Source organism: Ambystoma mexicanum, chromosome 3q, assembly GCF_040938575.1.
Source record: "Ambystoma mexicanum isolate Mex_15411 chromosome 3q, UKY_AmexF1_1, whole genome shotgun sequence".
In the NCBI taxonomy this organism is placed as follows: domain Eukaryota; kingdom Metazoa; phylum Chordata; class Amphibia; order Caudata; family Ambystomatidae; genus Ambystoma; species Ambystoma mexicanum.
In genome coordinates this window covers 1,076,293,907-1,076,317,759 of record NC_090926.1, presented here as the reverse complement: position 1 = coordinate 1,076,317,759, position 23,853 = coordinate 1,076,293,907, and the positions used below count along the sequence as shown (strand labels likewise).

At 44.3% G+C, this 23,853-nt stretch overlaps 1 protein-coding gene across 1 annotated transcript in view; it reads left to right on the top strand.

Annotated features, from left to right (window-relative positions):
* Positions 1-23,853, top strand: part of CCDC57 (coiled-coil domain containing 57) — a 1,326,425-nt gene that overhangs the window by 508,463 nt on the left and 794,109 nt on the right. Inside the window, exon 11 of the mRNA XM_069655328.1 lies at positions 12,131-12,359. Coding sequence (XP_069511429.1) covers positions 12,131-12,359 — 229 coding nt within the window. The remainder of the gene's footprint in view (positions 1-12,130; positions 12,360-23,853) is intronic.

Here is a 23,853-nt window from a genome sequence, read left to right as displayed (position 1 = left end):
ATTGTTTAGAAATCTGTATTGCTTCTGCAAGGTTGGCTTCAGTCTCTTCTCTTTCCTTTACCTTAAGCTCTTGTGTCGCAATCAGAGTATTAGTGTTAGCCAAAATGCTTCCAGACATTTGTAGAAGAATCTTGAGTGCAAATTGTAATGCAGCTACTGAGGACTGAAGCTCCGCGATCTCATTTGTCATACTTATTTGACAGCCCAGGTCTTCTATTTCTTTATCTGGCTCGTCCTCCATGGAGGTCATCACAAGGTTCGGGGAAGCAGATAATCTCCCACTGCTCTCTATAAGTATAGGTATGCCAAGCGACACACACGTCGGACTTGCTGTCTGATGCGGTCCTCCATTTTCTGCTGTCAGTCGAGTTTGTGAGGACATCTCCTTTTTTATACTTAAGCACAGCTCCAGTAAGGAGTTGTTGTCTATATCCTCATAGTTAGATGAACTCATTAGCACGCTACTTCTAGATTCAGGCACCTCATCTTCCTCAATTATTGTTAAATTGATGTCTGCTGGATAGTTAAAAAAACCTGTTATTGTACCTTGGCCTGCTACCACAGGTTTCCTATTTTTCTTTTTAGTCTTGGACTTGTTCGCCATGGTTGTCTCTTCAACGCTCTCCTTATCTAGCTGTGTTCTTGAGTTACGGAGGCAGTATCGGTTCTTAAGAGCCCCTCTTCCTGGTGGCATTTCAATCACCACCACCACCAGAGAAGCTGAGTAATGTTTAGAATATTACTTTCCACCTATTCTTATTATAACAGCCTGCACTCTCCACTGCTCCAGTTGCTATATCGAACTGAATGGTAATCAAATGGTAGAGTGTAGCGTAGCCAGTCACTCCCGATAATTATCCCCAATTAGATGGTAGGGCAAACGGTGGATCACAGGTATGGGATCAAAGGCATTCAGCCCACAGTCTCCCAAGTAATTTCCTTAGCTCCACCAATAGAAATCCACCTGTATGGTGCTTAATACACCACTGAACGCCTGGTTCAACCAAATAACTCTACTATAGCCAAAAAGGGTTAGTGAAGGCCCGTACTTATTCACCAGCTCTTTTCTAAGCCTTAAAGGGGCTCACCCCACAAGTTCCAAAGCAGATCATAACTGAGCTGCTAGTAGGGTGGAGTAGGGGAGGCAGACAGCTTATTCCCAGCTGACACTGGGTGGTGGTGACACTGAGTGGCAAGCTGACACCTATTCATCGGTATTGCCCCCAGCCCCCACTCATACCTTCCGTCTTAGGCGTGCACGTTTCACCGTCGGCCGCTCGCCCAGGGCACCGTGGAACTCAGAGGCGTCTCTACTTGCCTCGTCTGCAGCTCCCAGGGCTCAGGGAGTCTCAGGGCTCAGCAGTCGCACGGTCCCACTTGCAAAATGCCTGTCGCAATTCTGCCGCACAGCAAGCCCCTCCAGGCGCACACTTGCACGGCTCAGAGTTTAAAGCGAGCGCACTCTCCGGTTCTCCAGCGCTCCGGCTCTCCGACACTACCAGGCTCCACAGCTCCACAGCTTTCGAGGAAAAGACCCAGCAAAACGTCTGGTCGTCAAGCCGCACCAGCTCTGAGCTGCGTAGGGACACGCACTAATGCTCAGTTCTACACTGGCCGCTTCCGACAACCTCCAGCATCAAGCAGTAGTATAAATAATATTGAAAATTTGATTGTAATCAGCTGTGTCAATAGAAAAAATAAAAAATATATACATCAAACCATTACATGATCTACTTATTGAAAAGGGTGTCATATTCCAAAACTATGCAGATGACACGGTTACCAGGTTCATATGAGGACAGCATGTCCTTTATCAGGGAGACATTTACAGACATTGCAAGATGGATGTCAGCCAACTGGTTGGTCCTTAATCCAAAACAAAAGTACTCCTCAGTTCAACGTGTAAAATCATCTGTAAGGAGCATCCTAAATGTGCGGTCCTAGATGATACAGGATGTTCATTACAAGTGGTTGAACATGGAAAGTCTCTTGGCATTATTTTGAATTCTTGTCTCTCGTTTGCTCTACATTTTAGCCATCTAATGTGCACATTATATTTTGATTATCTTAAGACAGATAAGACCTCTGATATCTATCAGAGGATAGTTGTGCCATGTTAGCCAGTGCTGTTGTAGGAGCAAAATTGGACTATCACAATTGTATTTTTGCAGTTTTAATAAAACGGGCCATCCGAATATTACAATCTTTACAAAATGCTGCAACCAGAGTTGTGACAAAGGTGAATCTCTCTGGTCCTGCGAATACTGCATTAGCTCCTTGTGGCATCCCGTATCCAATTTAAAAGTAAATCTCTGGTTTATTTGCAAAAAGAGATTTTTCTGGCATGTCCTTTCTAGACCACTGAAATCTACTATGTGCTGTAGATTATCAGTGCCTAAATGGAAGAAATCTAGAGCTTACAGCTGCTCTTGTACCATTGTAGGTATTAAACTGTGAAACAGCCTCTGCTTAGCTTTGAATAAAAACACTATATAAGCACCAAATACGTAAAAATAAATTGCCCTTATCAAAGGGCATCGATGATCTTCAATCCTCTGGACAATATTTTGTCCTTAGACTTATTTAACAGATGTGGGCATTCAGATTTGATACTGCAAGCAGTATTTGTCATCCATAGCTGCATACTTTAATTCCCCAAAAGATAGCTTTTCTTTAAACAATTAAATTATAAAGCACCATTTTGAGGTGCTTCTTCTTCACCCACCTTTTAGAGACCTTCCCCTCAATGGTTTTCTGGCGCACTCGTGCATACGCCCTTTGAACCTCTACATTCTTGTGACCTGGACCTTCTCACATGGAAAGTGGCCTTTTAATGGCTATTACTTAAGCGAGAAGTGTAGATGAGCTACAGAACACCCTTATATCGTCTTCTATATAGACAATGTTGTCCTCCTGACAGTGGCATAATGAGTGGCATAATGTATTCCTAAAATCTGAACTGATTTTCATTTGAATCAAGAGGTTATTTTTCTGATCTCCCTTTCTAGACTTCACACTTCCTCAGCAGGGGAGGATTTGCATAATTGTGACGTGGCAAAAACATTAAAGTCCTACCTGGAAGGACAAGAACTTTTAGGAAATCAGACTGCATGTTCATTACTTACAGGGTCTTTCCCCTGGAAACAAAGATATTAAAGGCACCGTCTCTAGGATGATAGTTTCTTGCGTTCCCCAAACTTAGGAGGATGCTGGTCTCCATGCCCCAGAAAGATTATATGCCCATTATGCTAGAGCTTAAAGCAGCATCTGTGGCTTTCTAGAGACATGTTTCCATAGCAGACATAAATAGGGCTACTTCCCATGACTTTGTGAGGCACTTCTCATTAGATGTCTCTTCCCGTAGGGATGCTCTATTCAGCCAGAAAATGGAAGCCTCTTTGCTTGTACCCTGGCCAGGCATATGTTGTCTCCTCCACCCATTTCATAGATCTGCAGTCTGGGTTCCCAACCAGTTGGGAAGGAGGGAGAGCAGATCCCTGGAGTATGAAAAAATCACATTAATTGTGCTTCAGGTACTCCTAGTCCTTGCTTTCCCTCCTTCACAACGCCCTCCCATCCACCTCCCTGCGTGTATTTTCCATACCACAACCTCTACAGTGGAAATGTGAGGTATTAGTTTGTGACGCATGGGTGAGAGCGGGATGAGGCTGAGCACGCAGAGGGATGCACACGCTTACTGAGGCCCAATCTAAAGTCTCAGTGACAGCACCTTCTTTTGGAGAAGCTCCTTTTTTCCCACCAGCTTGCGGTGCAGGATATCCAAACCAGTTGTGAAGGAGTGAGAGCAAGTACCTGAACATCCATGAAGGTATTTTTTTCGGATTTGCACATGCCCTGAGCGTTCCTGGTAAAATCTACCTAGAGGTTTCTTCCTCTGTTACCTGTGCTATAACTGAGATCAGGACCATGTGATGCAGAGCCTACAACTAGGCAGAGGGTGAGAGAGAGATCCATGTGTATGGCTGGGCCAGACATTTCACGCATGCACAAACACATCCAAATGAGCCTTTTCTGCTTCTTCCGAATTACCAATGCAGCCAAAAGGAATGCCTCAGATTTCTACTGTAGCAGGAAAAAAACGTTTTGCTAAATATGCTTATCAGAAGTTTGAAATGTCAGATCTGCATACTATACTTCAAGGATTATTCTGCAATCATATATTTCACAAATAGTACACAAATTCTAATAATTATATGGAATTTCAAAAGTCTCTGCATTTTTAGTTTTTAGCATCAAAAGTAGAATTTCTTGTTTTTCCTGTACAGTAGTATGGGGCTTGAAAACATAATGTGATGGATACTGGATACCTGCGCATGAGATTAGACTTTGCTATGATGTGAGGGAAGTAATTCAGGCTGATGCAAAGAAGGTAAACTCCATGGGGTTTTGGCCTTTCTTCAATTGGTAACAAATATGTAAGTTATTACCCATAGTAAGGGAGCATTTGTGATGGTATGCTTTGTTTTACTGCAAATCATTCATGTCCTGTGCAATATATGATGCCATTATGCCAAAATGCATGTCTGATTTGAAGTAAAATGTATATACTGGAGCACTGATTGTTAGTTCCAGCCAGCATAAAAGACAGTTTTAATCTGTACTCCTACTTCAAGCTTGTCCCAAAGAGTATTGGGGAATGCTTGAAAAAGTAATCATTCTATTACATCTTGTGCTTCTTTATTCAAGCCCCTTTCGTTTAACACTGGTTGGATTATGTGGCGGGTCAGACGAAAGACACAGTATTATGCGACATGTTTCAGAATGGTTTTTAAAAGAAGACTTCTAAGTCCTAGCGTTCCCTATCACTATGCATGGTCCCTGTCTCTCTTACTAACTAAGGTGCTTGTCAGTCAGTCGTGGAAGTCCAAATAATGAAGTCCTCTGTCCAAAACTTCCCTATCTGACCCTACCCCTATGTAAGCTAACTAAGGCTTTGGAGAATGTCTCCCTTCTCCTTAGGTTACTTCTAGTATCAGTCAATAGATCAATATGCAAGGGATGAAATAGACAGTGTCACATAGCAATTTGCTATGTAATTCTGTAGGTTTGCTAATTAAATTGACACTTGTGCAGCGCAGATGGCTATTTAAATTACCCTGCCTAACAAAAGCACTGCTCATTCTACATTCCTCTCTTGCCCTCAGGACTCTATCCTCCTCTTTTTCTCTGTTCACTGCAAGTTCAAAGGCACTAATGATAGAGTTGCAGCAGTAGTCTCATCCACTCTTAAAAGTACCAAAGGGTTGTGGGTGAGCGCTAGGCAAGAAATGCTAATTTTCAAATAATTCCATACCAGAAGCAGTCGGGATGATACTTTTGTTAAGCTAACTATATCTTGTTTGGAAATAATCCAGTATGTGTTAATTTTCTTTTTTTTAAAGACAGCCCTGCAATGTAAGTTCATACATAATGCAGAATTACAGTATTGCTACTGTAAAACACTCCATTGTCTCAGTTGTGTCCAGTTCTCTGCTTGCTATGGCATCCACTCTGCTTAGTCTTTTACTTTCTTTTCTCTTACATAATGAATATACACAGCTAACTAGATGTTTATGCAAAGTAGTGATCAATAGTTCCATGCGGTCCTCATCTACAGATCTTATGCAATACCATGTATGGTAATTCGCTCCAAGAACTCTCTTTACTCTACGATTGCTTGCATTATATAGTAACACATGTGTGAACAGCCGGGAACAGAAGCAGAATATGCAAGTTGCCACCCGCATTTAATGCTGGGGTGTTTGGCCTCTGCCCAGCCTTCACCCTGTCGTTGAATGCAGAGCCCCAGGACAAGTTCTCACTGTAGTGCCACACCTTGACACCCTCCTGCACGCTCACATGTACACCTCCTACACATAGTCCTATCCCATCACGGACATATGTGTAATTTCCTTTCGAGGGAAGTATGAATTGTGCAAAGCCTGGTTCCCTTAAAAACAGACAAAAAAGGTATCGCCCCACATGGGGCTCTAAGTGCTAATAGAGATACAAATGTTTTCATGGTTGCGCAGGGCTGGAATACTGTGGTTTGACCTACCTGGCTCGCACTTGAGGATTATGCGAGGCCCTGACCTCCCCCAAAAGTAGTATTTAACGCTTGAATGAAAACAGTTTATATCAATGACCGGCAAGAGCCATCTTGTCTACCTGAAGTTGACAATTACTCTGCATGCCACAACAATATTTATTATCCAGCTTGAAGTGTCAATTAACATTGTTAAAGTTTTGATTTATTAAACTTCTGAACTTCTCCGTACATAGAACATTATGGGTCAAGTATACAGGACACTACCACTGCAACATTAAGTTACACAGAACACTGTTTTCAGAGCCTTTTTATCAATCTATTAATTTGTATCCATTCATGCAGCTAACCTTTACATTTTACAGTCACTCATTTCACTAATGTCTTACTTCAGTGGTACACAAATGGGGTGTATTGTTGCTGAGTTTATATCTTGGGCACAAATAACTTTGGGTGACATTAACAATATCAGTGCAAAATCGCTAACCAAATTAGTTTGTTTGCTGATCAAGGACATTTTTAATTAGCAAACTCTGCTATTCAATTTTTTAAACCTAATTTAAGCCTTGATATATGATCCTTAAATATCCTCCGATTACTTTTTTGATTAGTCTCTGTAATTCCTCAATGGCGCTTGTGAACATTCTTATTTTTTTAAGATGTTTGTATGGCTTCTCTACAGCATTTAGTCTTTTGTTTGGGGTTCTCAGCCTTTTCTAGGATTTCCTTGTGGGATGGGATATTTACCCCTCTTAAAGTATTGATGTTTAACTCAATATCACTATCCATCCTACCTTGCATCTCTTGTACTGTTGGAGCCCTATTACAGGGTGTTATTATTCCTGGCTTCCCAGTCGTATTGTTCAATTTGTCGTTAGTTGGTTCGTTCCTATTGATACACTTTAAGTGTAATCTAAACTCTTACCCTTTCTCGCAGGTAATGGTGGTTTCTGGACTTCCTCTTCCTTTGTTCAAGTTCCCAATAGCTTGTTCTTGCGTGTTAGCAGGCTTCATCATCCATTGTTTCAGGATTAGTACTGAGATGGAAAACAAAGTTGAGGTATGCCGTAGTTGTGAGGCGCTGGGTGTAAGAAAAATTCAGCAGAAAAAAATCTAATGAATCAAACTTAGGAACACAATTGGGAAACACAATTGGAAAGAGGGTTGCAGCACGTAAGAGGGGACTAGCAGGTACCTCAAAACTGCTGGTTGAATATAAGCACAGACTTGGGAATGTCACCTCTGAGTTGTTGCGCAGCCCTAGTGCAAGTAATAAAGACACATTGAGACTGTCTTTGTAACAGATAAACAAGTCTAGTGTAACAGGTAGTTGCGAACAAAGTTAGGCAGCCAGTATGCTGTTTAGAACAAATTTTATGAACTGTGCAAGAACAGAACTGCCGACACGTGTTTCGACCCTGAGCACGGGTCTTTTTCAAGGCGAAACGTATGTTGTTCGATCTGGATATAAATGCACTGAGCCAGCCATGTTAACATAAGTAGGGGCAAGTTTTATAACGTCCTGTTCAACTCTGATAGTTAGTGTGCTCAATAGCTTGGCCATCATAAGTACTCGTACATAATGCGGAACATTTCCAGACCAAAATACTTCAGTCGAGCTTCCATCCCCAGAACAGTGCCTGGACAGTGTTTTTATCGTGTGATAATTGTGTTATTCTGTTTCTGGCAGCTGCCAACCACACACCTTCCTGAAAACTAGGCCTCACTCACTCAACTACTCTACCCTGGGTGAGCCAAGGACGCTGCATGGTCATGCTCAACTTATTTCACTTAAAGTAAAAATTACCCTGAATAACTTCTGCGTATAATATTTTCTTCAGTAGCCCCAACTTATTTCTTTTGGGGATGCTGTTGAATAATAAGTATGCTTGGGATTTTTAGCCCTTTACAGATTAGTTGAATTGATGTGATTTGACTGTGGCTAAGTTAGATGAATTTGAGAAAATGAGATTTTGTTTGGCATATGGAATACAGAATAGAACTTGTCAGTGTTAGAGTGCGCTGATGGACACTGTGCTATATGCTACCAAGTTATATTTAAATCTTCCTAAGATTTGATTTACACAGATATATTTGTGCGGTGGAGGATGCCTGTTTCAGTGTTCCCGCTTGAGCATAGAATTTGTAGATTTTGTCATCGGTCTGTTGAAACCAGAGACATGTTGTTATGTTCCTGTTTTAACCAAGAAACCCTTACATCTGTTACCATTGATTAAAAAAAATGCTCAATGTCAGTTGTTGATCATACTTTTCATTGTTTGATGAATGCATACATGCTTGACACTCATGGTAGAATAACTTCTCTCATTAGGTTGTTTGCAAAATGCACAATTAGTTGTATGCTTTCTTGTGTTAATGTTGGGTATACATTTTTCCTGGTAATAGCTAAATATTCTGCTTGATTGTAATAAATGCCTTATCCCTGTACTAATTGTTAGGGGCACTGCCCCTCTACCAGCTCTTGGGCCTTAACCTATAGCCACAGGGACCCTACCAGGTCCAGTACTGAGTCCAGAATGTGTCTCTCTTGAAAATATGAGACTTGAGTTAGCGTTCAAAAGGCTCCAAATGCAAACTGAAAGTAAACATCCAGAAATCAAACTCGGAGAAATGGAAATGCATCATGCTCTTGAAATGAAGAAATTGTCTCTTGAAAATGGTTCACTCCCAGAATCTTCTAGGTCTTCCAATCCTAAGAGATCTGGCATGCTTGAAGAAGCTGTGAGTATAGATGAGGTGAGACTTGATATTTTGGATTGGTTGGCTGCTTTTGAGTATAACTATGGGATACAGGGTTTTTCAGGGAATCTGTTGATTCCTTGGCTTTTGTCTAGGCTCCCCCAAGTTGCAACTGATGCTGTAATGGAGGTGGAGGAACTTGAAAGATTGGAGCATGGATATGTGAAGCTAGCTTTGATAGCTAGATTTGGGAAAACTTCTTCCCAGTACCTTAAGATGTTTAGAACCCTCAAAAAGACTGATGGTACCCCTTGGCCTACCTGGGTGGGCGAATGTTTGAAGAACTTAGATGGTTGGGTAAAGTGTTACAGAGTTAACACTTTTGAAGGAATGAGAAATATGTTTTTATTGGAAACTATTTTTAATGCCTGGTCTCCTGAGCTGAGACAGCATTTGGCTGACTCTAAAGAGATGGATCCCAAAAATTCCAAAGAGCAGCTGACTCATCGGTAGCCAACAGGGCCCCTCATAAGGATTCTGGGGCCACTCACAAAAAGGATGAAGGGAAGCAGCCCCAAAGTGAGAATAAAGATAATTCTAATTCCAACCCACCAGAAGAGACCCCCAAACAACATAAGGGTAGATCCTATGGGAAACCTGGTAGGTCTGGTGAACACTCTGGTGCCCAACCAGAGGAAGGTCAGCAGAAAGCCCCATTCCAAAGAGCATTCGGTAAATGCTATGTCTGTGGGTCTACTGACCATGTGAAAGGGGATCCCAGATGCAAGGGTAAACCTGCAGGGGTCAGCACTTCCTCCTTAGCCTTCATCCCTGAGGGAGAAGTACAAATGGCCAGTGCCCACTTTCACCTATTGGCTGAAGAACCCTTGGGTGTTCAAGCCAGTGCATCCTTGGAGCTCCTGGGTCTGTGTAGGAAACAGAATATGGATGTGTATGACTCCATTCCAGAGAATTCCAAAGGGTATTATATGGACAGTGTTCTTGTAAATGGCCAGCACACCCCTACCAGGAGGGCACTGGGGCCAGCAGTACAGTTGTGGATGAAGGCTTATTCAAGCCTGAGGATGTTGCTAAGGCACCCAAAGGCCCCACTAGATTTTCTGGAGGCCATATCCAGTAGGTTCCAATTCTACCAGCTCTCATTCAGTGTAACAATATGACAGTGAGAATTTCTGTCAGTGTCCAGAATGAGGTGCCTGGGAGAGTCCTGTTGGGGAATGATTTTAAAACTCTAGGAGTAGTATCCAGTACCCCCGGGCCTCCCAGTGAGAGGAAACCGAACCAAAGCAAATTGGCTAGAGATGCAACATTAAGAGACCACTCTGAGCCTGTGGGATCCTCTACAGAGACCCCCAGTGTAAGCCCTTGTATTAGTAAGTTGACCACTAACCAAGGCAAATCTGAGGCTAGAATAGTAGGGAAATGTGAGCCCCAACCAAGCTCCATCATTGTCCATCCAGTTGTAACGTCTCTGATCCCCGCCCTGCTTCTGAGGAAGAGGCGGATAGACAAACTGGACCCCTCTCTAGGCCTAGGACAACTGGTGTTTCTCAAAGCTGGTGAAAAACCAGAAAAATAGGTCTAAGGCTAAACACTGTAAAACTATTGGATCTTCTACTGAAGATTCCAGTGTAAATCCTAATGTTAGGAGGGAAACTTCTAAGCCAGGTAAACTCAGATCTCAGAGGAAGTGGAAGCATGTACCTTGCTTGAACACAGCCCCTCCACCCAAGATACCTAAGACCCAACCTGCTCTTGTGAGAGAGGTGGTGAGGAACCACGGAGGCCCCTCTAGATCTAAGGGATCCCTTTCTAAGGATCCTTTGAAAAAGCCCATGGTAGGTTCAGAGGTTGTCACAACTTCTGAGGGACTGTTAGATCAGATACCCTATACCTTAAATAAGAGAGATGTACCAAAACAGGTTTGTAGGTCATATGCTTACAAATGAAAACCACTGATAAAAAGTGGCATAGCAAGGTTACAAAAGGTTGCTGGTGTACTCAGCAGCCCATTTAATCGACTTGCAACAGGAGATCCATCCTGGTGGGGATTAGATCCCCCTGTCCCTTAGTCTGCGGGGACAAGTGTTAGGGAGGATTCTCAGAAATGTGCTAATTCCCTCTACCTTAGAGCCCTCCAGCTCTTTTGCTAAACTTTGGGACTTTGAGCTTTTCATTTTCAATGTGTTTTCTGTTTGTTTCTTTGGATATGGAGTCTAACCAACTCCGTTAGCATCTTCTTGTTTATTTATGTCACACAGCACTTTCAGTGCAGTGACGCGGGTATGTCTTTTAGATTTCCCAAGGTTTAAATACCTTCTCTGGGATAAACTACTGTTTCCCAGAGAATGTAAAGTTAAATTGACTTGACTAGTCTTTTTAAATTCCTAGACCCAGCACACACTATCTTCCTATAGAGGGGAAACCTAGTATCCCCTGTGTTTAGAAACTCATGTAGCAGTCAAATGCTACCCTTTCCTATCGAAATGGCAGGTGGCAGTGGTTTTACAATGAACTACCATTATTTTTCCCGACCACGAACACTGGTAGATATAAATCGCGGGAGCCATGTTTTTCAAGATGGCGCCTTAAGCCCCTTTGTTTAAATGGGTACCAGTATTCTTTTTTCACCATATATTTGGAAAGGTCCGTTTATTGTTTCTCTCTGCGCGCCAAACTAGGTTTGGTCCTTTTGCTCGTATGCCTTTGGCGGGCTTCAGGACTGAAGACCACCTCTAGTGCCTGAGTATCTGGGGTGGGCAGGAAGTGAGGGAGGTGCCTATAACTCCCTGTGCTTAGTCTCCTAGGAGACCCAAATGCACTCTGGTATGATTGGCTGGCTGACTGTCCGGCAAGGACAGCCGCCCTGCGGGGTGTGTGACAGCTAGACTGAAATGAAAGGGAGAAAACTGTTTAAAAGGCAAGTCTCTTGGCTTGGAGGGCAGAGTCGACCACTGGAACGAAAGAACCGAAGATGAGCTGCAAGAGGACAGCTGCTGCAACTCCTGGATCGTTGGTTTTTGCTGGAGGTAAAAATCTACCCTTTCTGCCCGTTTTTGGTGCTATCAGCGTGGCGCAAATAGTGCCAAGAAACCCCTAATTGGAATGGGTATTTACCTCCCCACTGCAACTCGGTATCCGGCGCAATTGCTGCCAGGTTACCCCCAACTCGGGATGAGACCCTTTGTGTTTCCGTAATGTAAGTAGATTCACTTCCATTTTAAAATAGATTAAGCACTGGAATAAACATTGCTTTTAAATAGTTTTAGTAATATATTTTGTCCCGTTATACTATTTTCATATACTTCTGGTAGTGTGCCTTGAAACAAGAACTTATTTCCACATCCTTTTTTCTGATTCTAGGCCCTTCCCACTGATGAGCCTTGGCGTCCAGAAATGGATTTCACATCAAATGAGATGCGTAAATTGCAAGAACAGAACTCTGGGCTACGGGCAGTGATAGCAGAGATGCGGAAGGAGATGGAAGCTCTTTCTGAGCCAAATGTGCCATTCACCAAAAGGACAGACAAATCTGAGGACTTCAAACAAACGGTCACCATATCAAACACTGCTACAGACTCTACAGACCCAGGTAGGTGTAAAGAAGATCCCTTTGTCTGGTTTGGCAATCCAAGTCTATTTAAGGCAGAACTAGGACACTTTGTGTACAATTCTGTTGTCCCAGGCTTTATGGACTATGACGACTTGGGTTATAGTTCATAATTTTAGTAGAGTTCAAGGAGCAAGGAAACTGAGGTTACATTTAGTCACTGGTAAAATGTAAAACAGGTCTATGAATTTCCAGGGTCTTATTCTGACCCCTGTAAGCTATAAGCATCAGATTAGGTAGCACAGGTAAATATTTAACAGAGCTTGGCACTTAAAGTTAGTTTTGAGATTGTGGGTGTGTTTGTGATCGAGCTTGGCTCCTCCCGGTTAGTTTTAGTAGCATATATGCATACTAGCTTGTGTGTGCGAAAGTGTCTCCTGCAAAGATTTAATTAATTTAGTTACACAAGTGGATTTTAGGTTGACCGAGACCTGGTCTGAGTGCCGGAGGTTTGCTTTGGAGGATAGATCTCTTGCTTGGGTAGAAAGATAAAGAGCAGAATCGCGGTATGGGAGGAACCGAGACCACAGGAGCAGCAGAGTAGAGTCAGAGGGCCACTGTGTAGGAAATAGAGAGACATGAGAAAGAGGGAATAGTCTTTGTTTACCACAAAGCGCATTGAGGCCATACAAATGGGAAAAGGGCGCTATATAAATGACAAATACAATACAATATACTATTGTGGGGAAGTGGTCACTTTCTTGAAAATTGTCCTCCTGCGCCTAAAAGATTTCTGCAGGCAGTTTTCAGAGGACTACGCGTGGCTAACATGCTGCAACTTACTTGCGGTGTAGGGGGCTCCATGTGTGATCGATTCAGGAGGAACAGGGAGATTGGCAAATGTGGGTTTGGAAAAACAGTTCAGGGTGTACGTTGGATGTGAAAGTTGCTAGAACATGTGAGGTTCCTAGACAGAACCCAGCTATTCTCAGGATTTATAACACATGAAACCTTTCCGTTGGGATTGAAGGTGGCAGGCACACATTGGGAAGAGATTATATTCAAATAAATAGATGCCCCTCAGTTAAAGACAATTTTGGGAATTTCTTGATTGACCTTACACAATCCCTAGACAGATTGGCAATGGAGGGCTGTGGCTTTTAATTCAGAGTTATCTGCAGCATGGAGTTGTGGAGTTAGAGGATGAGGGATCGCCAGAGCTTGGAATCTGTTTGTCAGAGGAAGTTGTTGAGTATTCAGTAGATGCAATAGTGGGTGAGTTACCGGAGTATAATCAGGACTCTCATGATGTGTTTTAGGTGGTGGCAAGAGAGCTGCTTCCACATCGTCTCTATAATTGTAAAATGGACTTAAGAGATAGGTGCCCCAATACACTCTAGTAGCATCTATGCCATAACACAGAAGGAATCCAAGCATTTTAACAGTTATTTGGAAGGAGGTTTGGCAAAGTTTTTCATTCTGAATTCTCAGTCACCATCAGCCTCATCACTGTTTTTTGTCCCCAAGTAAGATGGAACTCTGTACACCTGCATAGAGTATGGACCCTAAATAAAATAATCGTAAAAAATCTTCCATTAATTTCTATCAAAATGAAGGTAATCCTCATTTTATTGGCCCTTTTGAAATGGAGACAGTGATAACTCTGTGATAACTCTGGTAACAGTAAGATTATGATTACCCTCAAATCTAAAACATCATTCAACATTAAATGTTTGTTTGTTACAACCTTGTTTAAAAGCCACTAGATTGGGAACATTATTTTCACTTGTTTAAAAGCCACTAGATTGGGAACATTCCTTTCACTGTTATTGTCGAAAACTATGACGGAGTATGAGGTAAGGGCAATTTTGGATTAGAGGGTTTATCTGAGGAAGGGTACAATTTATACTGCACTTGAAGGAGTGTAACGCTCACCTGATTCCCGTAGAGGCGCCGGTCTTGACTGGGCGTATACCGTATCTTCAAAGGTGATGTGTAACACACGGCTGGCTCTTTGGGCTGGACCTCTGTGCACTGTATGTCTGACTCGAAGGGTAAGATGTCTGCAGATAGAAAATATGGGATTAATGAACTGGGTTATTGAATGTCTCTCTCTTCTCCTGTAGAACCCCAAAGGTTAACGCTCTCACCTTAGGTAAGTGAACGCCGTGCTCTCCATCTGCCTCGAGGCAGGGTGCTGTAACCAGTTTCTTCACTGGATAAGGGGAGCAGGCCTCTTGACTTCAGAGGACTGCTGTCTGTAGTTTACTGCACGAACGGTAAGTTTCGAGTAATTCTAATGTCTTTAAAGTCTTTAGTAATGATGTCTCTTGTTTTGCAGGGTTCCGGCGATGGCGGATGACGGGCTGAAGTGAGTTGAAGATGGAGCCCGTGTGATGAATAGAAGCGCCTGGAAGCACGTAAGTAAGCGCTTGTTGCCTGCTTCACGATGCGCTCTAACTGTCTTTTTATTTTGCAGGTACAAGTTCGGAGCGGCTGCAGTGTGCCGGAATACCCACTGGGTTAGATGTGGAAAGGAGTAATGGCACGTGAGTATTAAAGTTCCCCAATGTCTTTAAACGCACCTTGTTTTGTCTTTCAGATGGGGGATGCAGCGCCGAAGGCCTCCGGCGCGTGCGAAGAGTTGGTAAGCTTTTGTCTTTCAGATGCCGGAATGCAGCGCGAGGCGTTGGTGACAGCCGATGGACCAGGTAAGTGAAGAGCTGTCACTGAAGACCGTAATGCTAACCTGTTCTTTCTTGTCTTTATAGGTGTTGCTGAAGACTGGATTCAGGATGGTAAGCCTTTTTCCTTAGGCCCAGGATCAGATGCAGAAGACACGATGAGCGTTCTGCTGCTGAGGATGCAGAATAACGCAAAGCAAGATTCATCCATCGGGTGTGGTTTAAATAGCCTCCTGTAGTGCTTAGGTGTCTCCTTCCACAGCCACGCCTAGGTAAGAAAGTTCCTGCTTTCCAGAAGAGTTCCAGTGTTCTGAATCTAGGGAGTGGCTCCTGCCCCACCCAACAGGAAAAGTAGTTCCAAACAGAAGAGGATCAGAGGCTCAACTGGCAGGTAAGTAAGCAGCATGGTCTGCTGCAGGTAAGTCCACCCAAGCATTATGAGCCCGGCGCTTCCAGCACTGGGACTGGGCATATTTATGAGCTTGGTGCCACTGGCGCCAGGACTGGGTCCAAAAGGTCCCAATTGGGACTGGTTGGCACTCGGAACCTGGGTTATGGATCTGCTTCCAAGGGAGTTGGGAAAACCCTGACCTTTTGGAAGCAGAGATCATGACAGTACCCCCCCTCAAGGCCCCTCCCAAACCGAGCTTCTCCGGGGGTTTTGGCTTGTCAGGAAATGTTCGGTGAAATCTTTTGATTAGGCGAGGAGCGTGGACATATTCAGCAGGTTCCCAGGATCTCTCTTGGGGGCCGTAGCCTTTCCAGTCAATTAGGTAAAATAGTTTAGATTTGGAGATCTTGGAGTCCAGAATGCTTTTGACTTCAAACTCGAGTTCTCCATCAACTAGGATAGGTTTTGGAGATTTGGTTAGTCGGGTTTGAGGTTGCACGGGTTTTAATAGAGAGACGTGGAAGACCGGATGTATCTTCATGTGCGGGGGCAAGTCCAACTTGACCGCTACTGGGTTTACTATGGTAGTGATGGAATAGGGACCAAGGTATCTTGGGTTGAATGTGCGTGGCCCTTTTAGAGGTAGATATTTGGTGGATAGCCAGACTTGATCCCCTACTTGATATTGAGGGGCTTCCTTCCGATGTTGATCTGCTCCTTTCTTGTATTGTTCTTTAGCCCTTTGAAGGTGAGAAACAGCTTCCTTAAAGGCTTGGGTGATTGTAGAATGCAGGTAGTCTACTGCTGGTGTTTCAAGATCTTGGAGGGGATCCAACTCCGAGGTTCGAGGGTGACTGCCGTACAAAAGAAAAAACAGGGTTTTCCCAGTTCCCGAATGGACAGAGTTATTGTAGGCATATTCGGCTATCCAAAGGATGTCTTTCCAAGTTTTTTCAGTTTGTTGCAGCATGCAGCGTAAATACTGTTCCAGAGTTTGATTGGTCCTCTCGGTTTGTCCGTCGGTCTGAGGGTGGTGACTGGTCGATAGTCTCAAATCAATTTGAGCCGACCGACAGCAACTTTGCCAAAAATGAGAAATAAATTGACTACCTCGATCCGAAATTAGAACCGAAGGAAAACCGTGCAGTCGGACGATGTTTTCGAGAAATTCTCGGGCCAGAGTTGCTGCTGTTGGCAAGCCTTTGAGCGGAATGAAATGCGCCATCTTGGAGAATAAGTCCACGATTACTAGAATCGTATTGTATCCGGAGCATGGAGGTAGATCGGTGATGAAGTCCATAGAAAGCGTATGCCAAGGGCGAGGTGGGATGTCAATAGGGCGTAAGAGGCCTGCTGGTCTTTCCTTTTGACTCTTGTTTTGGGCGCATACTCCACACGACATTATAAAGTCTCTGATATCTTTTTTCCAAGACGGCCACCAGAAGTAGCGCTTGATCTTTTCTGAGGTCTTGGCTATACCGGGATGTCCTTCCATTAAAGAATCGTGATAACAAGAGATTACTTTTTTCTGTAAATCTGTGCTGGGTAGGTATAATCGTTCTTGGAAATACAATAAGTTGTCCTTTACTGCAAAGTCCTTTCCCTGCAGATGCCAATTCTGTATGTCTGCTGGAGTTACAAGTTGCCTGGCTTTATCCTTAACTTCCTCTATGGATTCTGTGGCGATTACACCCAGAATTCTTTGTTCGGGAATGATTGGTACAGGTTTAGGGTTGATCAAGTGTTCTTCCACTCCCATCCGAGAAAGGGCATCAGCTTTACCGTTTTTTGTACCAGGTCGATAGGTAATTATGAAGTCAAACTCGGCAAAGAATAATGCCCAACGGAGTTGTCTAGAGGATTGGGCTTTTGCGGTTTTCAAATATTGCAGGTTTCGGTGATCCGTAATCACAGTAACAGTGTGTCGGGCCCCCAGCAGATAATGCCGCCAAGCCTTAAAGGCAGACATGATAGCCAGAAGTTCCTTGTCAGTAATCGTGTAATTGATTTCAGGATGCGAGAATTTGCGGGACCAAAATGCCACGGGATGCAACTGATTGGTTACCGGGTCCTTTTGTGATAGAACTGCCCCCATGGCAAGGCTTGAAGCATCAGTTTCCACGATGTAGGGGAGTTCGGGGCGAGGGTGTTTTAAGATTGGTGCAGAGATAAATTTAGTCTTCAAATCCTGGAAAGCTTGTTCCGCCTCGGTAGACCATTCAAAACGTTTGTTTTTCTTTAACAAGGCAGTGATGGGCTGGACTATTCGAGAGTATTCGAGAGAATTCGGGGATAAACCTGCGGTAAAAGTTAGCGAAGCCTAACATGCTTTGCACACCTTTTACGGAGGATGGTGATGGCCATTTGAGAACTGCATCGACCTTCTTTGAATCCATACGCACTCCGCCAGGTGATAATATGAATCCCAAGAATTCAACTTCAGTCACGTTGAAAACACATTTTTCCAACTTAGCGAAAAGTTTGTGTTGACGCAATCTTTCGAGGACCATTTTCACGTGTTTCCGATGTTCAGATTCCGATGAAGAATAAACAAGGATGTCGTCAATGTAAACAACAACACACACATCTATGAGCTCTCTGAGGACATCGTTCATAAAATATTGAAAGGCGGCCGGGGCATTGCAAAGTCCGAAGGGCATGACCTGATATTCAAATAGCCCATACTTGGTGCGGAAGGCCGTCTTCCATTCATCGCCCTCTTTTACTTGTACCAAGTGGTAAGCTCCTCTAAGATCCAGCTTTGTATATATGCATGCTTTTCTGACTTGGTCCAGGAGTTCAGGGATCAAAGGTAACGGATATCTATTCTTAACGGTGATCTGGTTCAGGGAGCGATAATCTATACAAGTTCTAAGGTCTCCTTCCTTTTTTGGAACGAAGAACAAAGCTGAAGAAGCAGGGGACTTGGAAGGACGAATAAACCCATTTGCCAGGTATTGATCCAGGTATTGTCGAAGGTGAAGGTTCTCAGGCTCGGTGAGGGCATAAATTCTACTACAAGGAGGAGTAGATCCAGGTATCAGGTCTATCTGGCATTCATAAGACCTATGAGGAGGTAGAGAGTTAGCCTGATCCTTCCGGAAAATATCTTGGTATTCTAGGTATTCGGGAGGTAACTGGGGAGTCTCTGAAGAAATTGCTGCCAGTGCAACACCAGGTGGAGGGTGACAAGTAGAGACACATTCTGGAAACTGGACCGTTCTTGCTCGCCAATCGATCAGAGGATTATGTTTCTCTAACCAAGGTATTCCTAGAATAATCTGAAACTGAGGGGCCTTGATCACATCGAACACGATCTTCTCATGGTGTCCATTTTGACTTACTAGCGTCACTTCTTGAGTGGTATGGCCGTCTTGGGACAAAGAGTTAGATTCATCCTCAAAACCATTTCATGATCCACATAATTGCAGATGGCACCGCTGTCGACGTAAGCCTCAATTGCATGTAATCAATCCGGATTATCAGGGCTAATGAGGACTATAGGTATCACGAAATGCGAGGTCACGGAACTGGTTTTCACGCTCGGCAAGAGGACCTCTATTCTTGTCGGGCGAGGTCGTTTCCCTGCTCAGAGTTTGTAACTTTGGTAACTGCAGCTCCTACTGCCTTCTTGGCAGGTTTCACCGGACAGTCTCGAAGAAAGTGCCCTGAGTTTCCGCAATAGAGGCATAATTGCAACTGTTTTCTCCTTTCCCGCTCCTTTTGTGTTAGAGGACCTTTCAGACCCCCTATTTGCATGGGTTCCCCGGAGTCTACTCCTTTGGAAGGAGTTGGCGGTTTGGAAAATACTCGAGCATCAAACTTGGAACGATCGGCCTTCCTGTTCTGCAGTCTGTGATCTATTTGAACGACTAAGTCTATATAGTCCGAACAATCTTGTGGGGGATTCACTACTTGGGCTAACACATCTTTGAGCTCTCCACGTAGACCTCTATAAAACAGCGTAATCCTTTTGTCCTCAGGCCATTGAGTTTGAGTTTCCACTATCAGTCTGTTGAAAGACGCAATATAAGCCAAAAGGTCTTGATTACCTTGTCGCAACGAAAGAAGCTCATTGTCCAAGGTCTGCCCCTGTGAATGTCTTGCGAACAGTTTTTCCATACTGAGCTGAAAAGCTTGAAAATCATGGAGGACCGGATCATCTTGATTTACTAGAGGGATCGACCAGTCTGCCGCATTGCCACTAAGGTACGAAAGCACGAAAGCTACTTTAGCTTGATCAGTTGGAAAGGCTGCTGGCCGGCATAAGAAATGCAACCGGCACTGATTGATAAATACTGCAAACCTCTTTGCGTCACCAGAAAATCGTTCGGGCGGAGCCAGAGGTACATTCCCAGGTAGGTTGATCTGCACTGGATTCATAGAGGATGTAGAAGGAAGATTTCCCCCAGATGCGGGTAACGGGGTCTGTCCGGCTTGTGACTGTAGCAATTGTCTAGCGAGATCATCTGTTCGCTCCTTGGAAATAATCAGTTCCCTTCTTAGAGCGTTCGTTTCCTGACGGGCTGCATGCACTTCTGCTCTTAGTTCCCCAAGTAACTGGGCTAGCTGGTCGGTATCCGAGGTTTCCATAGCGCCTGGACGGGAGTTTTGTGGTAGGCTTTGCGTTCTGTAACGCTCACCTGATTCCCGTAGAGGCGCCGGTCTTGACTGGGCGTATACCGTATCTTCAAAGGTGATGTGTAACACACGGCTGGCTCTTTGGGCTGGACCTCTGTGCACTGTATGTCTGACTCGAAGGGTAAGATGTCTGCAGATAGAAAATATGGGATTAATGAACTGGGTTATTGAATGTCTCTCTCTTCTTCCCTTTCTCTTCTCCTGCAAACCCCAAAGGTTAACGCTCTCACCTTAGGTAAGTGAACGCCGTGCTCTCCATCTGCCTCGAGGCAGGGTGCTGTAACCAGTTTCTTCACTGGATAAGGGGAGCAGGCCTCTTGACTTCAGAGGACTGCTGTCTGTAGTTTACTGCACAAACAGTAAGTTTCGAGTAATTCTAATATCTTTAAAGTCTTTAGTAATGATGTCTCTTGTTTTGCAGGGTTCCGGCGATGGCGGATGATGGGCTGAAGTGAGTTGAAGATGGAGCCCGTGTGATGAATAGAAGCGCCTGGAAGCACGTAAGTAAGCGCTTGTTGCCTGCTTCACGATGTGCTCTAACTGTCTTTTTATTTTGCAGGTACAAGTTCGGAGCGGTTGCAGGGTGCCGGAATACCCACTGGGTTAGATGTGGAAAGGAGTAATGGCACGTGAGTATTAAAGTTCCCCAATGTCTTTAAACGCACCTTGTTTTCTCTTTCAGATGCGGGGTGCAGCGCCGAAGGCCTCCGGAGCGTGCGAAGAGTTGGTAAGCTTTTGTCTTTCAGATGCCGGAATGCAGTGTGAAGACCTCCGGAGCGCACGAAGAGTAGGTAAGCCTTTGTCTTTCAAATGCCGGAATGCAGCGCGAGGCGTTGGTGACAGCCGATGGACCAGGTAAGTGAAGAGCTGTCACTGAAGACCGTAATGCTAACCTGTTCTTTCTTGTCTTTATAGGTGTTGCTGAAGACTGGATTCAGGATGGTAAGCCTTTTTCCTTAGGCCCAGGATCAGATGCAGAAGACACGATGAGCGTTCTGCTGCTGAGGATGCAGAATAACGCAAAGCAAGATTCATCCATCGGGTGTGGTTTAAATAGCCTCCTGTAGTGCTTAGGTGTCTCCTTCCACAGCCACGCCTAGGTAAGAAAAGAGTTCCTGCTTTCCAGAAGAGTTCCAGTGTTCTGAATCTAGGGAGTGGCTCCTGCCCCACCCAACAGGAAAAATAGTTCCAAACAGAAGAGGATCAGAGGCTCAACTGGCAGGCAAGTAAGCAGCATGGTCTGCTGCAGGTAAGTCCACCCAAGCATTATGAGCCCGGCGCTTCCAGCGCTGGGACTGGGCATATTTATGAGCCTGGTGCCACTGGCGCCAGGACTGGGTCCAAAAGGTCCCAATTGGGACTGGTTGGCACTCGGAACCTGGGTTATGGATCTGCTTCCAAGGGAGTTGGGAAAACCCTGACCTTTTGGAAGCAGAGATCATGACAAGGAGTTTGATTTGATCATGAGGATAGGTCTTGGAAATTGGCTGAGGACATTCATGCCCCTAGTTTAGTAGCCAAATATCATTGTATCCAGACAGGCCAGGCCCTGGGCCAGGACCTTTACAGGTGGGCTACAGTCTGGTTGCACGTGACAGGGTTGAGAAGTTACTCACAAAGTGTGATGATGCTTTTTAAACAAGGGGTACAGAAGATTTTACAATGGAAATGCAATTGTTGGTGTGCGGTATTGGGATTTGGGAGTTGGATATTTTGTTTGCCTTTTGCTCTTACCATTCCTTCTATTGGGGCGGAGGAGTAATCACCGCTTTCCAAGATGTAGGTGTATCATAGGGGAACTGATTGTCTGAGTACTCCCAATGAGGCAATGTAGAACATGCACTGAGATTCTAAACTGCCTTTCATCCAGGATGGAAGATCTAGCAGGTGTGACAAATCAAGGGCATTTTTCCCTTCCACCCTCTGGGGAGCCACCCCCTTTCAGGCTAGGTAGCTGAGCGCGCTCTGCAAGACCCTACCTCGGGGTATGGGGACGTGGGACTTCAATGGGAGTGACCCTCCCTTAGGGGACAGGGACCCCCATTCCAATGAGGACTTCTCTAGACCCAATACCAGACCTGCATTTGTGGGCCTGCTTTGCTTTGGCTATGTGGTAACAAAACAGCCATAACAAGAAAAAGGAGATGTGTATATAACTGGGACGAGTAGCTTATGTGAGGAGAGAAGGTATGGTAAGCAGGAGAAGCCCCCTAACATGATTACGCCTTGGAGATGTGGATCAGAAGGGAGTCGCGAAGCCTGCAACATTTGGAACGTCAGTGAATGCCAGAGAGCTGACGAGTCTTGCAACGGAGGAGCCGTTGTCCAAACTGGGAACTAAGACCTGTGCAAGGTGGTGGTGTGACCACGGCTACTTTGTAGTGGACAGATGCCCAACTAACAACGCAGAGACCACCAGCGAAGGGAGTACTGCCAGCTCCTTGCTGCCCTAGCTTCACCGGCATGGAGCTAAGAACTCCATGCCGGTGAAGCTAGACACAGAGAAGAGCAACCGAGAAGCCGAATACTGGAGTACATGTCCAGCCCTGCGAGGCTCCTCTGTGTTGGAAAAGGTACTGGGGAAAACGGGAGAAGTGGGAAGGCCACCAGGGCAATGTATTGGGAAGAGAGAAACCTTTAAAAGTCACAAGTATGAAAGTCGAACATTAAATGAGCAGAATTGGAGATATCTGAAACCAGTACAGAGCGTGACAAAGAATGCTATTTGGCAAATAGATTAAAAGTGGAAGTGAATACCCTGGGAGGAAGGGAGAAGCCCCCAGTTACTGAGGCTTGAAGAGGTGAGAGAGCCCATGGCAAATAAGTATAACAAGTACTGCGAAGTCAGACTGCCAAAGGAACAGATCCATAAGAGAGAATCCAACACCAAGAACTCAGCAGAGGGGTCTCATAGTTTGGATAAGGTCATACAAAACCTAGGGAACTTTAACCCTCAAGAATATAAGTGATATACAAGTAAAGATCAGAGTGTGAGAAAGTATTTCAAGGAAATGTGTTGTAAGACTGGTATTAAAGAGAATGTAAGGCCCACAAGTATATGGGAAGAGCTACATGAGCTCATGAAGGAAACCTCAAGAGACTATCACGGAAGATAACCTAAAGAAACCTATATTCTAAAGAGACATTTGTCTGTCAATAACAAAGGAGATAAGATACAGACTGAAAGAGAAAGCTGCTGGGGAGAAAACAAGAAGAGGGACAACGAGAAGAAAGACATTCTGTTGGCCTATTTTGAGTTATTCATATTAGTGGTAGGGTCAGCTAGAGTTGGGTTAGGACTGAGGACAGATTATACTTGTTTACTTCCTGACGACAAACACCTTTAGTTAATTTCGATAGGCATGGTGATCCCTTTAATAATGGGGACAGAGAAATATTTTTCCTTATATTTTCATTAAAGAAAGGTAACCTGTACTCAAAGTTTCCACATCCTTCTTCTGACCCGCCAAACAGGCCACAGTTTCTTTTAGCTGAGTAAATGAGTTGATCTTAAAGTGATTAGATATTGAAAACCTCAAGTTGCAACTTGAATCTTCTTGGGCATTATGCAGAGCACTGGTGTGATTTCCCATGTGTATATTACTGTAAATTGTTCTAAATGCAGTGTAATTTGCATACAACATTGTTGATGGGCCTAGAGAATGTCCGAATGTTGATAGCGAAGCTGAGATTGCACAATCTCAGCAGAAACAGTCAGTGAGTTTCATAAAGAACAGAGTCCAACTTGCTTATCAAACCTTCAGGCAGCAGAGCGCTGAGACTTGAGCGCGTGCAATCAGTGAGTGTTTTGCTTGGCACG